Consider the following 25,148-nt stretch of genomic DNA (forward strand, 5'->3'; position numbering starts at 1 on the left):
ATAAGTCTAACTCAGATTGCTAGCCTGGGAACCAGACATGAAAACAAGAATTATAATGTAATATAAATTCTAAAATAGATGTAAAAAGTGATCTAAGAACATAGAAAAATTTTCAGCTAATCACATGACTGCTCAATGGGAAAAGTACTTCAGACAGAATGTAAAGAATGCTTGGTTAAAGACGGCATTCCAAATCTTGGAATTTGGTTGGGGGACAGAGGGAAACAAAAAGAAATGGGGAGGTTAGGACCAAATAGGAAGCTTCCTGTATGTCATTTCTGGTAAGTTGAAACCTAGGTAGGTGATAGGCTGTCTTTGGAAGTTTCTAACAAGAGGAACAAAATAAGATTGGTGTTTTAGAAGTATACCAAAGCAAAACTGTTGCAAGGAGATTAGTAAGTACAGGTCTTAACCTAGCAAAGGAGGTAGAGTAGAGGGTAGAGAATGATTAAGATAGAAATTCAGTAGATTTGGCCAGATAGTGATAAGTTGAGACTGGCAAATTATTTCCACTTAGATTTAAATAGATATCTTGAGCATAACCTACAAGGCAAACTCCTTATACTAAAAATATTCTGAATATTTAAAAAGAAAGGATTAAAAGATCAATCAATAGAAGTTTGGGGACAGAAGGTTTATTCATTCTTGTGCATTAGATCTCATCTAGATCACCTGTTTGAAGAAATCATTCCAGCAATTATCTTGTCTCTCTCCTGCATGGATTTTTTTCCTCTCTAATAGATTGTTCTCGTCACCCTAAGCAGTTGTTGTACATCTCTCATCTTAAAAAGAACAGCCTTTCTTAAGTAATCGCAACAGTCCATTTTCTTCTCTTAAAGCCCAACTCATTAGAATTGTCCCTCCTCTTTTCACTTATCTCTTTGAGTACTCTCCTGAACCCACTCTAGTCAGTCCTTTCAGTAGAACTGGTCCCCCTGCTTACCTCCCTACTCCTCAATACACAGTGAATGCTCAACAAAGAAGCCGGGGGGTCCTTTTAAACATAAGACAGATTATGTCATTTCTTTACTCAGAACTATTCCGTGGTGTGCCATCTCAGAGTAGAGACTAAAAGCCCTTGTCATGGTGTACAGATTCTTCATGATCTGGCTGCTTTGCTATTTTTCCAGTCTGACCTTCTAATGTTCCCCTTGCTCTCCTTGCTCCAGGCACACTTGTGTCTAGGCCAATCGACATATTTGTTTGTCTGTTTCCTTCCACTGAAATATACATGCAAAAACAAAATTTTGTTACCGTGTTCCCCAGCAAAACAATGTCTGGCACCTGGTAGGAATTCATTAAATAGTTGATGGATAGGCGAACGGATAACTAAAGGAACAACTTCAAGTTCCAGGTATTCAGGGTTTGGTAAAAGGAAATCTGGGGTTTTCAACAAGATATCGAGTATTAGGAAGACCACGTATGCTGAGAAAGGTGATCACTTTTGGACATGTTGAGTTTGAAATGAGTGTGAAACATCAAGGTACAGATGTCTGATGCTATATGTACTGTAAAATGTAGGAACAACCCTAGGAGAAAAATCGGGCATGAGGATAAAGGATATTTTCATTGTTAGGTGATAATTTAAGCAATGGAAATGACTCACATTAGCAAGGGAAAGTGTCTAAGGAAGACATCCAATTTTGGAGACTTTTTTTTGAGGAATCAGGAAGAGGTAAAACCAGTAAAAGATGAAAGAGGTACAGTGATGGTGAGAATTTTAAAAGAAGGAAAATGTAAACTGTCATAGCTATTAGGAAAGTTGAGTAGAATGAGTTTGCGCGCATCCCACATGCATCTGGGAGGTCATTAACAACTTTATTGAGAACAGTTTCTGTACAGTAGTGGGAGAAATGAGAGTTTATTGAGTAGAAATTGAGGAAGTGAAAATAGCTACATTACCTATTGAAGAAGGTTGACTGTGGAGTGTAACAGTGAGTATTAGCTTGAGGCAGAGATAAAGGTGAGTGAGAAAATAAGAGTTTCAAAGGTAGGCAAGATTTTTGGGCTAAATAAAAAGGGCACTTTAAAAAAGGTATAAATAGGTAGAAGAGAGAAAAGGGAGCGAGGCGGGATAATTGAAAGAGGGGATACCTGTGGAGACTGAGGTATTAGGTGGAGTAGAGAGTTCAGGTGAAGATGTGAAGGTGAGAGAAGAGGATGGGTAGACGTTTCTCTGGTGAAGGAGGTAAGGAGTACTATGATGGAATTAGAGGGGACACACTGAGAGGGTCCACACTTGACAGACTCTCTTCTATTATGTGTTATGTGAGGTAGATTGTAAAGTCAAAGGCTAGCCTTGAAAAATGTGATATTGTTTTGGAATGGCAACCATGGTGAATGCAAAACAGTTACCAGAATAGTATCACCATGTAGCAAATGAGGGTCTGCAAAAAAGGCATATTCCTAAATATTTATATGTGTACTAGTCAATAAACTTATATATTTTCTCCCCATTGCAGCACAACTAAGGAACATCAAGAGATACAGAATCCAAATTTTACCGCACCTGGTCAAGAATTTCTGTCTGAATCTCATTTGTATGAACATCTGACTTTGGAAAAATCTTCAAGCAATTTAGCAGTTTCAGGACATCCATTTTATCAAGTTTCTGCTACAAGAAATGAAAAAATGAGACACTTGATTACTACAGGCAGACCAACCAAAGTCTTTGTTCCACCTTTTAAAACTAAATCACATTTTCACAGAGTTGAACAGTGTGTTAGGAATATTAACTTGGAAGAAAACAGACAAAAGCAAAACATTGATGGACATGGCTCTGATGATAGTAAAAATAAGATTAATGACAATGAGATTCATCAGTTTAACAAAAACAACTCCAATCAAGCAGCAGCTGTAACTTTCACAAAGTGTGAAGAAGAACCTTTAGGTATTGTGTGACAATTAGTGTGATGAATTTTTGCCTTTCAGTTAGATATTTCCGTTGTTAAATAATGTCCTGATGGTTTTCCGCCTTTGGTGGTGGTAATTTTAAAACCCTTTTTAATGTTTTAGATTTTCTAAATCCAAAGATTAGGTTTAAATTATTCTAATGTTTCTTTCAAAGATAACTTCTTGTGGACTTGTTAAAAAAAATTAGACACACAATCTAGGACTGCTGTTACTGGAATATATTTTCTATCATGCTACTAATTTTCTTTTTAAAATGTGATAAAAATAGGGCCGGGCGTGGTGGCTCATGCCTGTAATCCCAGCACTTTGGGAGACTAAGGCGGGCAGATCACCTGAGGTCAGGAGTTCAAGACCAGCCTGGCCAACATGGTGAAACCCCGTCTCTACTAAAAATACAAAATAAATAAATAAATAAATAGCTGGGCGTGGTGGCAGGCACCTGTAATCCCAGCTGCTTGGGAGGCTGAGGCAGGAGAATCGTTTGAACCCAGGAGGCAGAGGTTGCAGTGAGCCGAGATCGCGCCATTGCACTCCAGCCTGGGCAACAAGAGTGAAAAACTCTGTCTCAAAAAAAGATAAAAATAGTAAAGATATTCATATTTATACAGCTTTACAATTTGAAACATCCTTTCATTTATGAAGAATTAAAAGGGGTACCCTTTTTAGAGAAAAGGAGAGCATGTAAACTTCGAGGAAATTGATATGTATAATTTTATAAAACAGGGCTTGCGCTTTTTTTTTTTTGAGACAGAGTTTCGCTCTTGTTGCCCAGGCTGGAGTGCAATGGTGCAACCTCGGCTCACTGCAACCTCCTCCTCCCGAGTTCAAGTGATTCTCCTGCCTTAGCCTGCTGAATAGCTGGGATTACAGGCATGTGCCACCACACCTGGCTACTTTTGTATTTTTTTTTACTTTTGTATTTTTGTTTGTTTGTTTAGTAGAGACAGGGTTTCTCCATTTTGGTCAGACTGGTCTTGAACTCCCGACCTCAGATGATCTGCCCGCCTCAGCCTCCCAAAGTGCTGGGATTACAGGCGTGAGCCACTGTGCCTGGCCAGGGATTGTGCTTTTTAAATTTCAATTTTATTTTTGCTAAGTATTTATTCTTTGATAGATTTAATTACAAGTCTTCAGAATGCCAGAGATATACAGGATATGCGAATTAAGAAGAAACAAAGGCAACGCGTCTTTCCACAGCCAGGCAGTCTGTATCTTGCAAAAACATCCACTCTGCCTCGAATCTTTCTGAAAGCAGCAGTAGGAGGCCAAGTTCCCTCTGCGTGTTCTCATAAACAGGTATGTGTTTGTCTACAACACTGATGGCTTTTATGACAGAGTGTAATTTTATTTCATTAACTAGTATCTACAAATGGCTTTGTTTAAAGAATGAACACATTAGTGCAGGAATGGATGAATGAAATCATCATATTTTCTAATTAGCCTACAGTGGCAGCCTCTGGCCCCTTGCTAGGCCTGCCTCATCCTACTAAAGTGATCTGTGCTTCCAAATTACTACTTCTTTTCCCCCTTGAAATCTTTCTTATTTTGTCATTGTAAATGCTCTCAGCTAGGTGTTAAAGTAGTCTTACTGATATTCAAATGTGAATAACTGATAGCCCTGAACCTTCTATGAGCTATTTATATTTTCCAAAGAGGATTGTCCTTAAGCCAATATTATCTAGGTAGAATTTTAGGCAATGGAGAGGTGAAAATAATATTGATGACATTAATAGCTAACTTTGAGCATTTTCTAGGTGTAAGATGCTCTTCTAAGCACTTCACATGCATTAGGTATATCTTGCTTAAGCCTCACAGTCACCTTGAAAGAAAGGCACTGTTACTTTGTTTCCATTTTGCAAATGAGAGAACTGAAGCATAGAGAGAGTTAAGTAACTGCCCCAAAGTCACTTAACTAGTAAGTGGAAGTGCTATGATTCCAAAGCAAAGAGTCTGACTCCAGAGTCAAACTCTGAACAAACAAAAAGACACTTTGGGTTAGATATCCTGGGGTGAAAGCAAGCACTTTGAAAGTAAGCCAAGCCTGTGTACAGATCTGACCACCTGAGGTCACATTCCCTAAAATACTTAAACTTCTCCCTTTTGTTTCCCATCTAAGTTTTTGAACTTAAGAGATTTTGTAAAACATCACATTTTTTTATCCTCACAGTACCTTCCTATGGCAGATTTAGCAGGAGGCGTATAAACGGGGTGGAAAAGGTACAGCAGACTGTGGAATGTATGGATCATTTATATTACATTAAAATTTTTAGTTTCTAGTAAATAACTTAAGTGTTTTTGTAGTGAAGATTCTAGTAGTTAATGAAAATTTTTGGTAAATTCAGTTTTGGTTTGTTATAATTGTTTTTATTGTGTGGTACATGTTTACTTTAAATTGTTTTTCTTTTTTGTGTGTGTTTATTTTGTGTAGCTGTATACGTATGGCGTTTCTAAACATTGCATAAAAATTAACAGCAAAAATGCAGAGTCTTTTCAGTTTCACACTGAAGATTATTTTGGTAAGGAAAGTTTATGGACTGGAAAAGGAATACAGTTGGCTGATGGTGGATGGCTCATACCCTCCAGTGATGGAAAGGCTGGAAAAGAAGAATTTTATAGGTACTCTGCAAAAAGATTGTGTGTTAACTTTTATGTATTCCCTCATCCCTCTTTCTTCTCTTAACTGTCTCTCGAACTAAAAAGTTGGCTAGAAATCAAATTTTTATGCATTTAATTGTTTTAAGTGCATTATGGTTAAGCATTCTGTAGAAGTCTTTTGAAAAGTGCTGTTTGTCCTGGGGTTTAGTGAACTGGATTTTCTTGATTTGGGACATTTTTCTTAGGCATTTATAAATAAAGCCCAATTTGTAAAGTTAAATTTGGCCGGGTACAGTGGCTCATGCCTGTAATCCCAGCACTTTGGGAGGCCGAGGCGGGTAGATCACCTGAGGTCAGGAGTTCGAGACCAGCCTGGCCAACGTGGCGAAACCCCATCTCTACTAAAAGTACAAGAACTATCTGGGCGTGGTGGCAGGCATCTGTAATCCCGGCTACTCTGGAGGCTGAGGCAGGAGAATCGCTTGAACCTGGGAGGCAGAGGTTGCAGTGAGCCAAGATCGAGCCACTGCACTCCAGGCTGGGCGATAAGAGTGAGACTCCATCTCAAAAAAAAAAAAAGAAAAAAGTTAAATTTGAGGGCCAGGCATGGTGGCTCATGCCTGTAATCCCAGCACTTTGGGAGGCTGAGGTGGGCAGATCTCTTGAGCACAGGAGTTTGAGACCAGCCTGGGCAACATGGTGAAAACCCATCTCTACAAACAAATTAAAAAATTAGCCCAGCCAGGCGCTGTGGCTTACGCCTGTAGTCCCAACACTTCGGAAGGCCAAGATGGGCCAATTACCTGAGGGTCAGGAGTTTGAGACCAGCCTGGCCAACATGGTGAAACCCCAGCTCTACTAAAAATACAAAAATTAGCCAGGTATGGTGATGCATGCCCGTAATCCCAGCTACTCGGGAGGCTGAGGCAGGAGAATCATTTGAGCCCAGTAGGTGGAGGTTACAGTGAGCCAAGATCACGCCACTGCACTCCAGCCTGGGCAACAGAGCAAGACCCTATTTCAAAAAAGGCCAGGTGCGGTGGCTCACACCTATAATCCCAGCACTTTGGGAGGTTGAGGTGGGCAGATCACCTGAGGTCAGGAATTTGAAACCAGCCTGGCCAACATGGCGAAACCCCATCTCTACTAAAAATACAAAAATTAGCTGGACGTGGTGGCACGCGCCTGCAATCCCACTTACTTGGGAGGCCGAGGCAGGAAAATCATTTGAACCCGGGAGGCAGAGGTTGCAGTGAGCTGAAATCGCACCACTGCACTGCAGCCTGGGCAACAGTGAGACTCCGTCTCAAGAAAAAAAAAAAAAAGAAGAAAATTAAATTTGAAATGGCCTTATGGTAGATTCCTCCCCCGACACACACTTACTTCATGTTTTCTTTCATTATATATTTTAATGGATACAAAATATAAATAAACACTAAAAGTTAAACAGAAATATTTGAATATCAATAATGCCAAATAACTAGAAAATCTCAGAGCCCTAAAACAGAAACAGTTTAGAAACTATATAACCTCTTTTTATTGTAGTTTTTACAGAAACATAATTTAAAGCTTTTTGTTATCAGAGATATATTACATTATGCCAGTGGCAAAAGATGGGATTTATTTCCTCAGCATCCTTATCTTTAAATTTCTGTACATCTTTCCAAAATTTATAGCTTTGGAAAAGTGATAAAACTTTTTTTCCTGAATTTTGTTTTAACTTTTAAAAACAGAAATATTGTTTACGTCTTGTGTATCTTATATAACAAACATCTGCTTATAGATTCCAGTAAGAAAAGTTGGTTAAACAGTTGTATTATTTTCTCGTACTAAATAGACTGCATAAGGTAGAAGTTAAGAATGATTGCCCTGTAGTCTAAGTGGGAATGTGGAAGCTCTCGTTAGTTTTTTCTGATAATTCAGCAAATCTCTATTGAGCACTTGCTATGTGCCAGGTACTATTCTGGGTACTAGGGATAATAAAGGAAAACAAAAAAGTCCCTGCCCTGATGAGTCATACATTCTAGTGGGTGTGGAAGGCATAGAAAATATTGAAATATAAGTGAATTGTATAGTATGTTAGAAGAAGATACATACTATAAAGATTGATAAAGTTGGAAAGGTGGCAGAGAAAGTTGGGCAAGGAGATGCGGTTTTTAATCTAATAAGTAGTTAGGAAGGCTTCACTGAGTCAGCTACATTTGATAAATGACCTAAAGTAAAAGGAGGGAGCATAGGACTATCCTAGCAAAAGACCCCCAGCCTCTAAGAGGGGAGCATGCTGGAAGTATTTGAGGAACAGGAAGTTAGTGCAACTGGAGTAGAGTGGGCAGGAGAAGAGTAGTAGTAGATGAGATACAAAGGGAAGACCTCATAGACCTTCATAAGACCCTTACCTTTTACTCTGCACGATTTTTACTGAATAAACCACTGGAAGGCTTAAAGGGTAACATGATCTGACTTTTTTTTGAGACAGTCTCACTCTATTGCTCAGGCTGGAGTGCAGTGGCGCAATCTCGGCTCACTGCAGCCTCCACCTCCCAGGTTCAAGCGATTCTCCTGCCTCAGCCTCCCGTGTAGCTGGGACTACAGGCGCGCACCACCATGCCCGGCTGATTTTTGTATTTTTAGTAGAGACAGGGTTTCACCATGTTGGCCAGGTTGGTCTCAAACTCCTGACCTCAGGATCCACCTTCCTCGGCCTCCCAAAGTGCTGGAATTACAGGTGTGAGCCACTGTGTCCAGCCTCATCTGACTTATTTTTGAAAAAATAATTCTGGCTGTTTGTTGAGGAGAGGGGCAAAGATGGACCCACAGAGACCACTTAAGCTATTGCAGAAATACATGTGAGAGGTGGTTGGTTGGACCAGGGAAGTGGCAGTGGAATTGGTGGAAAGCAGTTGGACTCTGGGGTATTTTGAAAGTGGCACCATTAGGAGTTGCTCAAGGATTAGATATAAAACGTGAGAGAGGAGGAGAATAAGAATGGCTGTGAAGATTTTGGCCTTAGCAGCTGGAAGGATAGAGTTGTATGTAACTACCAGAATTGAGAAGACCAAAGATGGAGGGAAATGGAGAGTTTGGTTTTGGACATTTGAAGCTTGAGATGTAATAGTAGACAGCCAAGGGGAGATGTTAGGTAGGCAGTTGGATATGGAAGTCTATACACAGGTAAAGTATAGGCCAAATAAATCAATTCACAAGTCATCGGCATATAGATGGACTTGAAGGCCATGAAAAAGAGACTGAGAAAGAGCAGCCAGAAAGTTAGGAATAAATGCAGAATGGGGTGTTGCATTCCAAATGAAGATGGAATTTTAGGGAATAGAAAATGACCAGCTGTGGAAGCTGCTTCTAATAGGTAAAGTAAGATGAGGACTGAGATTGGCCGCTGGATTTAGCACTGCAGAAGACATTACTAACGTTATTAAAAATAGCTCAATAGATTGGTGGAGTGATATCCTAATTAGAATGCAATTAAAGAGCAGTTGAAGAGGAGGAATTGGAGACACAGAATACAGTCGATTCTTTTGGGAGTTGCCAAAAAGAAGCAGAGAGAGGGACATTGCTTGGAGAGGAAGTAGGATCAAAGAGTCTTAGTTTTGGCTTGTTTTAAGGTAGAAAAAAACCGTTTCTTATGCTGATTCACATCGTTCAGTAGAGAGGGAAAAAATTGATGATGCAGGAGAGAGAGGAGGCATTTCCTGATCGTTGGCCTTGTAGGCAGCAAGGGGTAGGAGCTAGTGCACAAATGGTAGAAGAGGGCAAAGTGTAGGGATACAGATGCTGTGAGTGGATAGATATGAGGGTGGGAGCTTATGGAAGTTCTCTTTTGATTACTTCTGTTGTCTAGTGCTAAGAGTATGAATGAGAAAGGAGGAGTTAGAGATTTGAGAACAGAGGGGACAGGATCAAAGAGAGCACCAAGACTAAGAAAGGCAGTTCTCAGGCGTGATTTCTAAAAAAATCTCTTTCATAAGAAAAGTAATCTAAAATATAATTATTTAAAATCAAGGATCTCATTTTTCAGGAACAAATATGAGTTGAAATCATTCTGTTGACTGTTAAGTGGAATTTTTTGTTTTGTTTTTATATTTTGAGATAGGGTCTCACTCTGTTGTCCAGGCTGGAGTGCAATGGCACTATCATGGCTCACTGCAGCCTCAACCTCCTGGGCTCAAGCAATCCTCCCACCACAGCCTCCCAAGTAGCTGGGACCACAGATGTGAGCTACCACTCTTGGCTGATTTTTTTTATTATTTTTTGTAGAGATGTGGGGGTCTCACTATGTTGCCTAGGCTGGTCTCAAACTTCTGGCCTCAAGCAATCCTCCTGCCTCAGCTTCCCAAAATGCTGGGAGTATAGGCATGAGCCACCATGCTCAGCAAGTGAAGTTTTTATCAGTATGATACTTTGATACATGTCAAATAATTTTCTGAAATTATATTGTAGATCATATGAACTCATAAAAACTTAGTGATCTTGAACAATGTAGTTTTTGTACAGAGAATAGTTGTAGTTGTTGAATTCAGTATCATCCTATGTGGTTTTTATGATAATATTCTACCTTTATTTGTTCAGGGCTCTGTGTGACACTCCAGGTGTGGATCCAAAGCTTATTTCTAGAATTTGGGTTTATAATCACTATAGATGGATCATATGGAAACTGGCAGCTATGGAATGTGCCTTTCCTAAGGAATTTGCTAATAGATGCCTAAGCCCAGAAAGGGTGCTTCTTCAACTAAAATACAGGCAAGTTTAAAGCATTACATTACGTAATCATATACGGCAGTATGGTTAAGGTTTCTGTGTAGTCTGTGACTTCCATGTCAAAATGTTGCACAAGCCAGTTGTCAGTGACAGTTGCCATCCCACACTGCTGTTCTCCTGTCATCCCTAGCCCCCATTTAAGAGAGATCACACATTCATGCATTGCTTGCTTCCCTCTTTCCCCACCCCCTCCTTAACCTCTTGATGTATGAGAAGAATGTGAGTTACTAATTTGATCCACTATTTGAGGATTGCTAATAAAGCATTTTTGCATTTTATTTTTTGCTTTTTAAAAATAATTGATATTTTAACAATATGAAACAATATATTCCTTGCTACAAAATTTTTAATTCTCAGTATTTCTTAGATAAATTCAGTTTTTATTCTCAGTTATTCAGTGACTTGTTTAAACAGTGGAATTCTAGAGTCACACTTCCTAAAATATGCATTTTTGTTTTCACTTTTAGATATGATATGGAAATTGATAGAAGCAGAAGATCGGCTATAAAAAAGATAATGGAAAGGGATGACACAGCTGCAAAAACACTTGTTCTCTGTGTTTCTGACATAATTTCATTGAGCGCAAATATATCTGAAACTTCTAGCAATAAAACTAGTAGTGCAGATACCCAAAAAGTGGCCATTATTGAACTTACAGATGGGTGGTATGCTGTTAAGGCCCAGTTAGATCCTCCCCTCTTAGCTGTCTTAAAGAATGGCAGACTGACAGTTGGTCAGAAGATTATTCTTCATGGAGCAGAACTGGTGGGCTCTCCTGATGCCTGTACACCTCTTGAAGCCCCAGAATCTCTTATGTTAAAGGTAAATTAATTTGCACTCTTGGTAAAAATCAGTCACTGATTCAGTTAAATTCTAGAAGTTTTACATTTAAATTTTAAATGCTTACTAAGGATGCTCAATTTCTTAGATGTACTGATAATTTTAGTATAAAAAGCATATTCTTCAGACAGTTAAAGTTTTTGTGCAGTTTTTGGGAGGTCCAGAGATCTTTCTTGAGCTTAAATAATGCATTTCCAATTAAAAAGCAGAATAAATTTGCACCATTTGATTTTGGTATCTGTAGCTTGCTGCCCTCTAGTTCTCATAGCTTTGCTTTGATCAGATCCCTATTCTACTCTGGATTAGAGAATTACATTTTAGTACTTTTCAAATATGTAATAGATACACTTTTTATCTCTATGTAGATTTTAAACTACATAACAGGACTCTTTGTCATATTGAATGGTCTGCAGTATTGCTATCTGAAATTACCAATAATATTGTACATTCAGATTCACTTAAGAGGTAACCTTGCAGAGAATTTACTTCTGTGGTATTCTGGATCACTCTAAAGAGAATGTTTTATAAATTAAACATTTTTAAGGTAAAGATATATTTTGTTTGGCATTAGTTCCATGTTGGATTGATTGCTTTTTACTGAAAGCATTCCATCAAGCTGAAACAGTCTTTTGTTTTATGTTGCTTAGAACATCAAGCTTGCAGTGGCTTTCATTTTCTTGTTTTTGTTTTTTTTTTTAAATCAAATCAATGCATGTGCATAATTTGGAAACTCAAGTAATATAAGACATATAACCAAAAAAAAGCAGTTGCTAGCACAACCCTCCCCATCCTCATTCATGGTCCCAAGAGGCAATCGTTTCCAGTCTGTTTGACTATTTTTTAGCTTGTACTGCTGTCTTCTTTCTCTCTTCAGTTTAGACAGCAACCGTTAACTTCCTGCTATGGAAAATGAGGATTTCATTCTCTTACTCCAACACTGCTACATATTTCTCTACCCTCTTCCCCATCTTCCCTCAACTAATACAGCATGATTTTTAGTGAAATCTGTATTCAGTGTATACATTATAATGACTGAAAAATATTTTTTGCAATTTAATACCTAATCGACTGTGATCACATTTCCTTTCTTTACAGCTTACTGCTTTCCATGAAGTTATTAACTGTCCTTTTCATTTCTCTTAATTTTCTGTGTCCTTACACAGGAGCTATAAAAATCCTGCCCAATATGTTAAAACTTCTCCATTGGTTCCATTTCTGTTTCTTGGAGAACCCCTGGACCTCTTCATATTCTTACTCCATTCTGAAGTGCTCATTTTCTATGTGTGCCATACAGCTCTCATTCTGTAAATTATTCTTACCTCTTTTCTGTGTTAGAAACCCCATTTCCTGGTTTCCATGTCATCTTTCTAGAGTTTTTCCCCCAATTTTAAGGGCCCACAACTCTCAGAGGCTTGTTGTGAAAAGGAGCATGCAAGCTTTTTGATATCTTAGGGTAAGGTTGGCTGGATATAGAATTCTAGGTTGAAATAATTTCTTCAGAATTTTTAAGACATTTCATTTATCTTCTTTAGCATAGCTCCTGCTAATTGCAGTGCATTCTTTTTCTTTTTTTTTTTTTTTTTTTTGAGACAATGTCTCACTGTGTTACATAGGCTGGAGTGTTTTATTTTGTACAGATGAGGTCTCCCTGTGTTGCCTAGGCTGGTCTTGAACTTCTGGGCTCAAACGGTCCTCACGCTTTAGCCTCCGAGAGTCCTGGGATTACAGACATGAACCACTGTACCTGGCCTGCGGTGCTGTTTTTATCTTCAGTCATTCATTATGTGCTCTGGTTTTAAGAAGTTAAGATTGTTTTGTCTTTATTTTTATTTATTTATTTATTTTTGAGACAAAGTCTCGCTCTTGTTGCCCAGGCTGGAGTGCAATGGCGTGACCTCTGCTCACTGCAACCTCCGCCTCTCGGGTTCAAGTGATTCTTCTGTCTCAGCCTCCCGAGTAGCTGGGATTACAGGTACCCACCCAGCCAAATTTTGTATTTTTAGTAGAGACAGGGTTTCACCATATTGGCCAGGCTGGTCTCATCCTGACCTCAGGTGATCCACCTGCCTCAGCCTCCCAAAGTGTTGGGATTACGGGCATGAGCTACCACGCCCAGCCTGTTTTGTTGTTATTTAAATTTCACAGTAATGTACTTTGGTGTCTTTTTTTTTTTTTTTTAACTTTTTTTTTTCCTTTAATTCTTGGCCCAGATGCTTACTGGCACTTACTCTAGAAACACATAGTCCTTCACTGAGTTCTGGAAAATTTTCTTTAAGTGGTTCTTTTATAATTTCACTCCATTTTTTTCTCTAGTTTTTTCTGGAACTCCTGATGTTTGGACACTAGGCCTCCTATATTGTTCCTCTAATTTTCTTGTCTTTTCTCCTACTTTCTATTTGATTGTCTTTTTTTATTCTAACTTCTGGGATGGTTTTTAATTTTTTTCTTCTAATTCTTTATTAATATGCCATGTTTTATAGATTTGTCTTTAAATATTTTTACATAATTTTGTAACAAAATACAAAAAAAGCAATTCCTAAAAATTTAGAAAGTCAAATGAAAGCAAAGAACTTAAGTGTGTTTTCAATTAGAGCATAATCATACCAAGAAAGTATTTCAAGTAACTTAAAAAATGTTTTATGTCCCTAGTGGTATATACCCCAAGAACAACAATAGCAACAACAACTATAAAATGAAACAAAATCTTAAGCTATTGTTAGTAATCATATTGTTGGTGGTAGTGTTGGTATTCCTATTCTGAAGTTATAGTGGATGTGAAGTATGTTGTATGTGTATACTCTTTTACATATATTTGTTGTTTGTGAGTAATTATATGATTATAGAGAACAGGGATCTTTTTATCAGAGAAAGGTGCAGATGTGAGATTGAAGTAAAAGAAAACTTGTGGTTCTGCCTTTGTGTTGGAAATATCATTATGAACTCGAGATCTATATTATCTTTAAAAAATACATGCTGGCTGGGCACAGTGGCTCACGCCTATAATCCCAGCACTTTGAGAGGCCAAGGTGAATGGATCACTTGAGGTCAGGAGTTCAAGACCAGCCTGGCCAACATGGTGAAACCCCGTCTCTACTAAAAATATAAAACTTAGCCAGGCATGATGGCATGCTCCTGTAGTCCCAGCTACTGTGGAGGCTGAGGTGGGAGAATCACTTGAACCTGGGACGTAGAGGTTGCAGTGAGCCAAGGTCGCACCACTGCCCTCCAGCCTGGGCGACAAAGTGAGACCCTGTCTCAAAGGAAAAAAAAACATGCTTATTGGTTTCATCTATCAAAAAGAACAACAACAACAAAAAAAGGAATAATCCAGTAGTAGTGAGTAACCCTAGCTCTCAGACTGTTTTCTAAGTACTGTTTTCTCTTAAAAGGGTGCAAGGTGTCTTGGAGAAATGGCTGATTCCAGATTCAGAGGAGGAAATATATGAATCTGGAAAGTCTTGACATACCAGAAAAAAACTAAGCATCAAACACTACTAGTGTCATGTCAAAAGGACTTAGAAGTGTAATAGAATAGATTCTTACTGATCACAGATAAAATAATTTGAGCATCAGAAAGGTTAATAACAGGCTGGGCACACTGGCCCACACCTGTAATCCCAAGATTTTGGGAGGCCGAGGCAGGCAGATCACTTGGGGTCAGGAGTTTGAGACCATCCTGGCCAACATGGTGAAACCCCATCGCTACTAAAAAATACAAAAATTAGGTAGGCCTGGGGGCAGGTGTCTGTAATCCCAGCTATTTGGGAGGCTGAGGCAGGGAGAATTGCTTGAACCCAGGAAGCGGAGGTTGCAGTGAGCCGAGATTGTGCCACTGCATTCTAGCCTGAGTGACAGAGCGAGACTCCATCTCAAAGAAAAAAAAAAGGATAATAACAGCAAAAAATTGAAATTCATAACAAATGATAACTTCTATTCTCATTGTTTTAAAAACTAAAGCCCAGGCACAGTGTCTCACGCGTGTAATTGCAGTACTTTGGGAGGCTGAGGTGGGCAGATGGCTTGTACTCAGGAGTATGAGACCAGCCTGGGCAACATGACAAAACCCCATCTCTACAAAAAATACAAAAATTAACCAGGTGTGGTGGCATGTGCCTATAGTCCCAGCTACTTGAGAGGCCGTGGTGGGAGGATGACCTGAGCCCAGGAGGCAGAGGTTGCAGTGAGTTGAGATCGTGCTACTGCACTTCAGCCTGGGTGACAGAGCCAGAGCCAGACCCAGCCTCAGAAAAACAACAAAAACTAGGTAAAAGGAGAAAAAAATCAAGCATTTATCTTTCTTCTCTTATATGATCTATATTTTGGGACCCTCAAGTAGATGAGGGGAAGTTTCTGTTTATAAAAATGTTTCAACAAATAAGGAATAATAGAATTAAAATATAACCATTTCGCAACCCTCAAATTAGGGTTGTCTTTTCTTCTAATTCTTTTTTTTTTTTTTTTTTTTTGAGATGGAGTCTCGCACTGTCGCCCAGGCTGGAGTGCAGTGGCACGATCTTGGCTCACTGCAACCTCTGCCTCCTGGATTCAAGCGATTCTCCTGCCTCAGCCTCCTAAGTAGCTGGGATTATAGGCACCCACCACCACACCTGGCTAATTTTTTTGTATTTTTAGTAGAGACAGGGCTTCACTATGTTGGCTACGCTGGTGTTGAACTCCTGACCTCGTGATCTGCCCGCCTTGGCCTCCCAAAGTGCTGGGATTACAGGTTGAGCCTGTAAATCCAGAAAAGGATTACAGCCCTTTTCTTCTAGTTCTTAAAGTGAATTTGTGTCTACCAACATAATTTTCAAGAGACCTTTATTATTCCCTAAATGTTTTTCTTTTTTTTGTGACATTCAGTTCTTGTTTCATAGATACAGTATCTTCTCATCTTTCTAAAGCTAATGATTAATGTTTTATTTTCGTTTTCGTTTTTTCTGCTCCCTGCATTTTTTTTTTTTTTAATGAAAACCTTTGGCTATTTGAGTCTCTCTGGTTAGAGACTTTCCTCAATGGTGATCATTCACTGATCCAGAAGTTGTATGTGAGGCGAGGCTTGTCAGCTCATAGGGTAGTAATGTAGTGATTTAGTTTTTAACTAGGAGACCCTCAAATATCAGTGACTGTTCTGAGAGCTGAGCAGAGTAAGGAAATTAATAGGGAGACTCATTGTCAGTGTAAGAATTTTATTTCAGTTTGTTGTTTGTTGTTTGTTTTTTGTTTTTTTTTGTTTGTTTGTTTGTTTGTTTTTTTGAGATGGAGTCTTTCTCTGTTGCCCAGGCTAGAGTGCAGTGAGTGGTGCGATCTCGGCTCACTGCAACCTCCACCTCCCAGGTTCAAGCGATTCTCCTGCCTCAGCCTCCCGAGTAGCTGGGACTACAGGCGCCTGCCACCACGCCTGGCTAATTTTTTATTTTTAGTAGAGACGGGGTTTCACCATCTTGGCCAGGCTGGTCTCCAACTCCTGACCTTGTGATCCACCCGCCTCGGCCTCCCAAAGTGTTGGGATTACAGGCGTGAGCCACAGCGCCCGGCCCAGTTTTGTTTTCAATAATAGCATCTCACCCCCACCCTGGCTGCGTCTGCTCAGTATTCCAGAGTCCACGATATGTATGGTTCAGCCCTCCAGAAAATAAAGTCTCCTGCATTTTTTTTTTTTTTAATGCTGCAGCAAGAATAGGGTCCTGGGTTCTTTTTTAGTATGAGGGAGGGACAGCCACCTGGCTACTTGGGATAGGAAAGAAAATCTGGTGTTTCAACTACGTTTGTACAAAATGTCAACCATTTCTTCCTATTTTCAGCCCCACCATATGCTCCTGCCTTCACAGGTACCTGTTGCCTCCAATTTCTGAGTGTTTTCCTTTAATTATTTTGTTTCATGTTAACTCCTTACAACAAGTTTGGTGGCTGAATAACCTTGGGCAAGTTGTGTAGTTTCTCATATACTTTAGTTTTATCGTTGTCTGTAAAATGGAGATGAGTCTTCAGATTATTGTGAAGATAATTTGTTTGTTTTTTGGAGACGGAGGCACGCTCTGTCCCCCAGGCTGGAGTGCAGTGGCACAATCTCGGCTCACTGCACCCTCTGCCTCCCAGGTTCAAGCAGTTCTCCTGCCTCAGCCTCCCGAGTAGCTGGGATTACAGGCGCCCACCACCTCACCTGGCTACTTTTTTGGTTTTTAGTAGAGACGGGGTTTCACCATGTTGGCCAGGGTGGTCTTGAACTCCTGACCTCAGGTGATACGCCTGCCTCGGCCTCCCAAAGTGTTGGGATTACAGGCATGAGCCACCTTGCCTGGCCAAAGATTAATTGTTAATATACATAAATAGCTTAACACCATGCCAGGTACCTTAGTAAGTGTTCGATGAATATTTGCTCTTTGTATTAGCCATAATCATTCTCAGGCTGCTTTGTCATTTACTTGTTCCACAAATTCTTAGCTTCCAAAATTTTGGTGATACCTCATTTCCTATTCTCTCTAGTTGCCTTTGTCTATGTAGATTTTTTGAGGAAGCTTGGGTAAATAAGTGTATTTTAAACTATTATGTTTAAATCGAAGCTCCTTTTATCTGTTTTCTAATAGAAACATTTAAATAGCATTAAGAACTTGTAGCAGTATAAACAATATGTTTGAGAAGTACTAAATTGTGAAAATATTTTCACTTTTATACAGTTTTTTACTTATTTACTGTCTTACTAATCTTCCTAAGACTTTTTAAAGTGAATATTTTTAAGGCAGTTCTAGAAGAATGAAAACTCTTATGATATCTGTAATAGAATTGAATACATATTTAACTACTAAATCAATATATTTATTAATTTGTCCAGATTTCTGCTAACAGTACTCGGCCTGCTCGCTGGTATACCAAACTTGGATTCTTTCCTGACCCTAGACCTTTTCCTCTGCCCTTATCATCGCTTTTCAGTGATGGAGGAAATGTTGGTTGTGTTGATGTAATTATTCAAAGAGCATACCCTATACAGGTATGATGTATTCTTGAAACTTACCATATATTTCTTTCTTTTGATACAATTAATTTGTTTGTTTGTTTGTTTGAGATGGAGTTTCGGTCTCTTGCCCAGGCTGGAGTGCAATGGCGTGATCTTGGTTCACTGCAACCTCCACCTCCCGGGTTCAAGTGATTCTCCTGCCTCAGCCTCTCAAGTAGCTGAGCCACCACACCTGGCTAATTTTGTATTTTTGGTAGAGAAGGGGTTTCATCATGTTGGTCAGGCTGATCTCGAACTCCTGACCTCAGGTGATCCACTAATCTCAGCCTCCCAAAGTTCTGGGATTACAGATGTGAGCCACTGTGCCTGGCCTGATACAATTAACTTGAATGTTATATATATGACTTTTTTGGTGTGTGTAACACATTATTACAGTGGATGGAGAAGACATCATCTGGATTATACATATTTCGCAATGAAAGAGAGGAAGAAAAGGAAGCAGCAAAATATGTGGAGGCCCAACAAAAGAGACTAGAAGCCTTATTCACTAAAATTCAGGAGGAATTTGAAGAACATGAAGGTAAAATGAGTTATATGGTACACATTGTTATTTCTAATATGAGAACAAAGTCTTTAGAGACTTTGAATTTAACATTTTTAATGAGTAAATTGTTTTTATTTTGAGTAGTAAATTGACTTTATTTTTTAGTATCTAGAGTATTCTTTTTTGGTATTAGACAAAGAATAGCAACAAGGGACAGAAATATCAGGTTATTTTTCCCTAAGCCATTTGTAATATTTTTCCTGAATTCTTACCTATATGATGTGGCTTTTGCATTTTTGTCATTGTAGTTGTTAGCTTTCATGTGTTATTATGCGTGGAACTAGGACCTATTGTGGTGTCAATTTTAATATTAAAAATCATGGTGTTTTGATGTTTATATGACATAAATTTTATTTTTTCGTATCTCCCTTTTGTTGTTGCTGAAGATTTTATGTTTTTCTGCATTTCCTCATGATTTATATAGATGTAACATGTTCTATAGGACATGTAATTTACATGTCCTATAGAACTATAAGTTACATGTCCTATAGAACTTACAGTTCTATAGTTATCTGCAGAAATATTGCTCCTTATGTTTTATTTGCTTAAAATTATCACTAGATCATACTATTTTCATAAATAAATGAATATGAAATCATTCACAGGCATACCTCAGAGATACTGTGGATTTGATTCTAGACCACCGCAATAAAGCAGATATTACAGTAGAGCAAATCACACGAATATTTTGGTTTCCCAGAGCATACAAAAGTAATGTTTACACTATAGCATAATCTCTTAAATGTGTAGTAGCATTGTGTCTAAAAAACACAATGCACATACCTTAATACACTTTATTGCTAAAAAATGCCAATGATCATCTGAGCCTTCAGTGAGTTGTAATATTTTTGCTGGTGGAGGATCTTTCCTCGATGTTGATGCCTGCTGAGTGATCAGAGTGGTAGTTGGTGAAGGTTGGGGCAGTTGTGGCAATTTCTTAAAATAAGACGATGGCATTTGCAACATTGATTGGCTTTTCCTTTCATGAAAGATTTCTCTGTAGCATGCAATGCTGTTTGATAGCATTTTATCCATGGTAGAACTGCTTTCATAATTGGAGTCAATTCTATCAAACTCTGCTTTATCAGAATATTATGTAATATTCTAAATCCTTTGTTGTCATTTCAACAATGTTCACAGCACCTTCGCCAGGACTAGATTCCTTCTCAAGAAACTACTTTCTTTGCTCATCCATAAGAAGCAGCTCTGTATTAATCTGTTCCCACACTGCTATAAAGAATACCTGAGACTGGGTAATTTCTAAAGGAAAGAAGCTTAATTGACTCACAGTTCCACATGGCTGAGGAGGCCTCAGGAAACTTACAATCATGGCGGAAGGCAAAGGCGAAGCAAGTACCCTTTTCATAAGGTGGCAGAAGAGAGAGTGCAGGGGAAACTGCCACTTGTAAGCCATCAGATCTCATAAGAACTCCCTCACTAGCACAAGAATAGCATGGGGGAAACCACCCCCATGATCCAATCACCTCCCACCAGGTCTCTCCCTCAACACATGGGGATTACAATTTGAGATGAGATTTGGGTAGGGACACAGAGCCAAACCATATCATTCTGCCCTGGACCCTCCCAAATCTCATGTCCTTTTCACATTTCAAAACCAATCATGCCTTCCTAACAGTCTCCGAAAGTCTTAACTAATTCCAGCATTAACTCAAAAGTTCAAGTCCAAAGTCTTCATCTGAGACAAGACAAATCTCTTCCACCTATGAGCCTGTAAAATCAAAAGCAAATTCGTTACTTCCAAGATACAATGGGGGTACAGGCATTGGGTAAATGTTCCCATCTCAAGTGGGAGAAATTGGCCAAAACAAAGGGGCCACAGTCCCCATGCAAGTCCAAAACCTAGCCAGGCAATCAATGAATCTTTTTTTTTTTTTTTTGAGACAGGGTCTTGCTCTGTTGTCCAGGCTAGAGTGCAGTGGAGAGATACTGGCTCACTGCAACCTCCGCCTCCTGTTTCAAGCAATTCTCATGCCTCAGCCTCCCAAGTAGCTGGGATTACAGGTGTGCACCACCATGCCCAGCTAATTTTTGTATTTTTAGTAGAGATGGGGTTTCACCATGTTGGCCAGGCTAGTCTTAAAACTCCTAGCCTCGCTGGGTGTGGTATCTCATTCCTGTAATCCCAGCACTTTGGGAGGCTGAAGTGGGCAGATCACAAGGTCAGGAGTTGAAGACCAGCCTGGCCAACATGGTGAAACCCTGTTCTACGAAAAATTCAAAAATTAGCTGGGCGTGGTGGCACGTGTCTGTAATCCCAGCTACTCCAGAGGCTGAGGCAGGAGAATTGCTTGAATCCAGGAGGCAGAGATTGCAGTAAGCCAAAATCACACCACTGCACTCTAGCCTGGGCAACAAAGCAAGACTCTGTCTCAAAAAAATAAATAAAAAAAAATAATAAAAATAACTCCTAGCCTCAAGTGAGCCACTGCACCCAGGCCAGTCATTAAAGCCCTAAAATCTCCTTTGACTCCATGTCTCACATCCAGGGCATGCTGATATAAGGGGTGGGCTCCCACGGCCTTGGGCAGCTCTGCCCCTTTGGCTCTTCAGTCTACAGCCCCTGCAGCTGCTTTCATGGGCTGCCATTGAGTGACAGCTGCACAGTGCAGGCTGTCAGTGGGGGATGATGGCCCTCTTCTCACAGCTCCACTAGGCAGTTCCCCACTGAGGACTGTGGGAGGTGGCTCCAACCCCGTATTTCCCTCACAGTTTCCCTCCCGGTTTCCCTCCTGTACTGCACTAACAGAGGTTCTCTATGAGGGCTCTGCCCCCGCAGCAGACTTGTGTGTGGACATCCTGGCACTTCCATACATCCTCTGAAATCTAGGCAGAGGCTCCCACAGCTGAACTCTTGTCTTCTACATACCCACAGGCCCAGCATCACATGGAGGCCACCAAGGCTTAGGGCTTGCACCCTCTCAAGCAATGGCCTGATCTGTACCTTGGCCCTTTTTATCAATGGCTGGAGCTGGAGCAAGTGGGACACAGGTTGCCATGTCCCATGGCTGCACAGAGCAGTGGGGCCTTGGGCCCAGCCCACAAAACCATTTTTCCCTCCTAGGCCTCAAGGCCTGTGATAGAAGGGTCTGCTGTGGAGATCTCTGACATGCCTTGGAGACACTGTCTCCATTGCCTTGGCTATTAACGTTTGTTTCCTTGTTACTTATGCAAACTTCTGCAGCTGGCTTGAATTCTTTCCCGGGAAATGGATTTTTCTTTTCTACTTCATGGTTAGGCTGCAGATTTTCCAAACTTGCATGCTCTGCTTCCCTTTTAAATATAGGTTCCAATTTCAAACCATCTCTTTGTGAACATGTATGACTGTGTGTTTCTAGAAAAAGCCACATCACACCTTGAACACTCTGCTGCTTAGAAATTTCTTCCACAGGATACCCTAAATCATCTCTCTGAAGTTCAACATTCCACGGATCTCTAGCGCAGGGGCAAAATGCCACTAGTCTCTTTGCTCTAAAGCATAGCAAGAGTGACCTTTGCTCCAGTTCCCAATAAGATCCTCATCTCCATCTGAGACCACCTCAGGCTGGACTTCACTGGCCATATCACTGTCAGAATTTTGGTCAAAACCATTCAACAAGTCTCTAGGGAATTCCAGACTTTCCCACATCTTCCTGTCTTCTTCTGAGCCCTCCAAACTCTTCCAATGTCTGCCGGTTGTCTAGTTCCAAAGTCACTTCCACATTTTCAGGTTATCGGTATAGCAGTCCCCCACTCCTGGTAACAATTATCTGTATTAGTTCATCCTCATACTACTATAAAAAATACCTGAGACTGGGTAATTTGTAAAGGAAAAAGGTTTAATTGATTCACAGTTCCACATGGCTGGGGAGGCCTCAGGAAACTTACAATCATAGTGGAAGATGAAGGAGAAGCAAGTACCTTCTTCACAAGGTGGCAGGAAAGAGAGTACAGGGAGAACTCTCACTTTTAAGCCATCAGATCTTGTGAGAACTCCCTCACTATCATGGAACAGCATGGGAGAAACTGCCCCCGTGATCCAGTCACCTCCCACCAGGTCCGTCCCTCGACATGTGAGGATTACCGTTCAAGATGAGATTTGGGTGAGGACACAGAGCCAAATCGTATGAAGCTCCTCATCATTTAAGTTTTATTGTGACATTGCAGTAATTCAGTCACATCTTCAGGCTTTACTTCTAATTCTAGTTCTCTTGCTATTTTCACCATATATGCAGTTACTTCCTCCACTGAAGTCTTGAACCCCCAAAGTCATCCATGAGGGTTGGAATCAACTTCTGGTAAACTTGTTAATGTTGATATTTTGACTTCCCATGAACTAATGTTCTTAATGGTGTTTAGAATGGTGAATCCTTTCTGGAAGGTTTTCAATTCACTTTACCCATATCTATCAGAGAAATCACTATGGCAGCTATTCTTTATAAGACATGTTTCTGTTTTTTTTTTTTGAGATGGAGTTTCGCGCTTGTTGCCCAGGCTGGAGTGCAATGGCGTGATCTTGGCTCACAGCAACCTCTGCCTCCCAGGTTCAAGCAGTTCTCCTGCCTCAGCCTCCAGAGTAGCTAGGATTACAGGCATGCGCCACCACGCCCGGCTAATTTTGTATTTTTAGTAGAGACGGGGTTTCACCATGTTGGTCAGGCTGGTCACGAACTCCGGACCTCAGGTGATCCACCCGCCTCGGCCTCCCAAAGTGCTGGGATTACAGGTGTAAGCCACCGTACCCGGCAAGACATGTTTCTTAAATAATAAGACTTGAAAGTTGAAATGACTCCATGATCCATGGGCCACAAAATGGATATTGTGTTAGGAGTCATGAAAATAACATTAATCACTCTATACATCTCTGTCAGAGCTCTGTGACAGAGACATGAAGTGAGCACATACTGTTGCGAAAATGGCGCCAGTAGGCTTGCTCAACATAGTTTCCACAAACCTTCAATTTGTGTTTTTAAAAAAATGCAGTATCTATGAAACTCAGTGAAGTGAAATACATTAAAACAAATATACCTATGTTAACTCACATATTACTGTAATTAAACTCTGTATGACTTTTTTTTTTTAACCATGAGTACACTAGTTTCAAAATTTCCTGGAAAACTTATAGCAGGCCAGGTGTCATGGGTCACATCTGTAATCCCAACAGTTTGGGAGTCCAAGGTGGTGGATCACTTGAGGTCAGGAGTTTGAGACCAGCCTGGCCAATATGGTGAAACTCCGTCTCTACCAAAAATGCAAAAATTAACCGGGCATGTTGGATGTGCCTCTAATCCCAGCTACTCGGGAGGCTGAGGCAGGAGAACCACTTGAACCCAGGAGACAGAGGTTGCAATGAGCCGAGATCACACCACTGCACTCCCAGATTGGGTGACAGAGTGAGACCCTGTCTCAAAAAAAAAAAAAGAAAAAACTTTCAGCAGTTATGTAGTTTCTTATCTTTAAATCTCCCTTCTTTGGGTGTTTTATGCTTGGTTCTTTAGTTTTAGTTGCTTTTGAATTTACAGTTTAGTGAATTAATAATCCTTTTTTTTTTCTTAGAAAACACAACAAAACCATATTTACCATCACGTGCACTAACAAGACAGCAAGTTCGTGCTTTGCAAGATGGTGCAGAGCTTTATGAAGCAGTGAAGAATGCAGCAGACCCAGCTAACCTTGAGGTGAGAGAGTAAGAGGACGTATAATGAGGCTTGATGATTATTCAAGGTGAGAAGCTGTTTTAGACTCTCTGGCCATCACAGGAAGGAGTATGTTGAAATGCTGCATTTCTCAAAAGGGTTGTGTACATTTCTGGGATTTTCAGTGATGTGCCAGACGAGTGTGGTGGTATGTTTTCAACTATATACCGAGTAGAGGATGGGAGGGTTCTAGAATTTTATATATTAATTAAATTTGGCTTAAAATGCAGGCAAAACTTGTTTTATTTTTGTCCCTCCTGTACTCTGAAGCAAAAAAACTTTTTTATTTTTAAGATAAAACAAATATCTTCAAAGTAATGGCTTAGTTTCCATGTTCTTAGCTGTTTCTCAAGTCCTTCCTGGAGTGTACTTGATAATCCTCTACCCTAAGGGTACTTGGGTAGAAATGTTTCCGAAGCACTAAACTGTTAGAAGTAGCATAGGCTTTAGAATCGTGGCACTCTCATTTTATTAGCAAAGTAAATGACAATAAAATAGCTGGCCAGGCGCGGTGGCTCACGCCTATAATCCCAGCACTTTGGGAGACCGAGGCGGAAGGATCACCTGAGGTCGGGAGTTCGTGACCAGCCTGGCCAACGTGGTGAAACCCCGTCCCTATTAAAAATACAAAATTAGCCAGGCGTGGTGCACATGCCTGTAATCCCAGCTGTTCGGGAGGCTCAGGCAGGAGAATCGCTTGAATCCAGGAGGCAGAGGTTGCAGTGAGCCAAGGTCATGCCATTGCACTCCAGCCTGGGCAACAAGAGCAAAACTCCGTCTC

The 25,148-nt window shown here is 40.2% G+C and overlaps 1 protein-coding gene across 4 annotated transcripts in view; it reads left to right on the top strand.

Moving 5' to 3' along the window:
- Nucleotides 1-25,148, top strand: part of BRCA2 (BRCA2 DNA repair associated) — an 84,712-nt gene that overhangs the window by 36,837 nt on the left and 22,727 nt on the right. For 3 of the 4 annotated variants that reach the window (XM_019039974.4, XM_063697244.1, XM_063697245.1), the window contains 8 exons: nt 2,463-2,890; nt 4,028-4,209; nt 5,342-5,529; nt 10,090-10,260; nt 10,746-11,100; nt 17,948-18,103; nt 18,506-18,650; nt 24,228-24,349. In XM_019039974.4, the coding sequence (XP_018895519.4) occupies nt 2,463-2,890; nt 4,028-4,209; nt 5,342-5,529; nt 10,090-10,260; nt 10,746-11,100; nt 17,948-18,103; nt 18,506-18,650; nt 24,228-24,349 (1,747 nt within the window). Of the gene's footprint in view, nt 1-2,462; nt 2,891-4,027; nt 4,210-5,341; nt 5,530-10,089; nt 10,261-10,745; nt 11,101-17,947; nt 18,104-18,505; nt 18,651-22,906; nt 22,970-24,227; nt 24,350-25,148 lie in introns of those variants that run through there. The other variant, XM_063697246.1, reaches the window with a different exon arrangement.

This window comes from Gorilla gorilla, chromosome 14 (genome assembly GCF_029281585.2).
Source record: "Gorilla gorilla gorilla isolate KB3781 chromosome 14, NHGRI_mGorGor1-v2.1_pri, whole genome shotgun sequence".
In the NCBI taxonomy this organism is placed as follows: domain Eukaryota; kingdom Metazoa; phylum Chordata; class Mammalia; order Primates; family Hominidae; genus Gorilla; species Gorilla gorilla.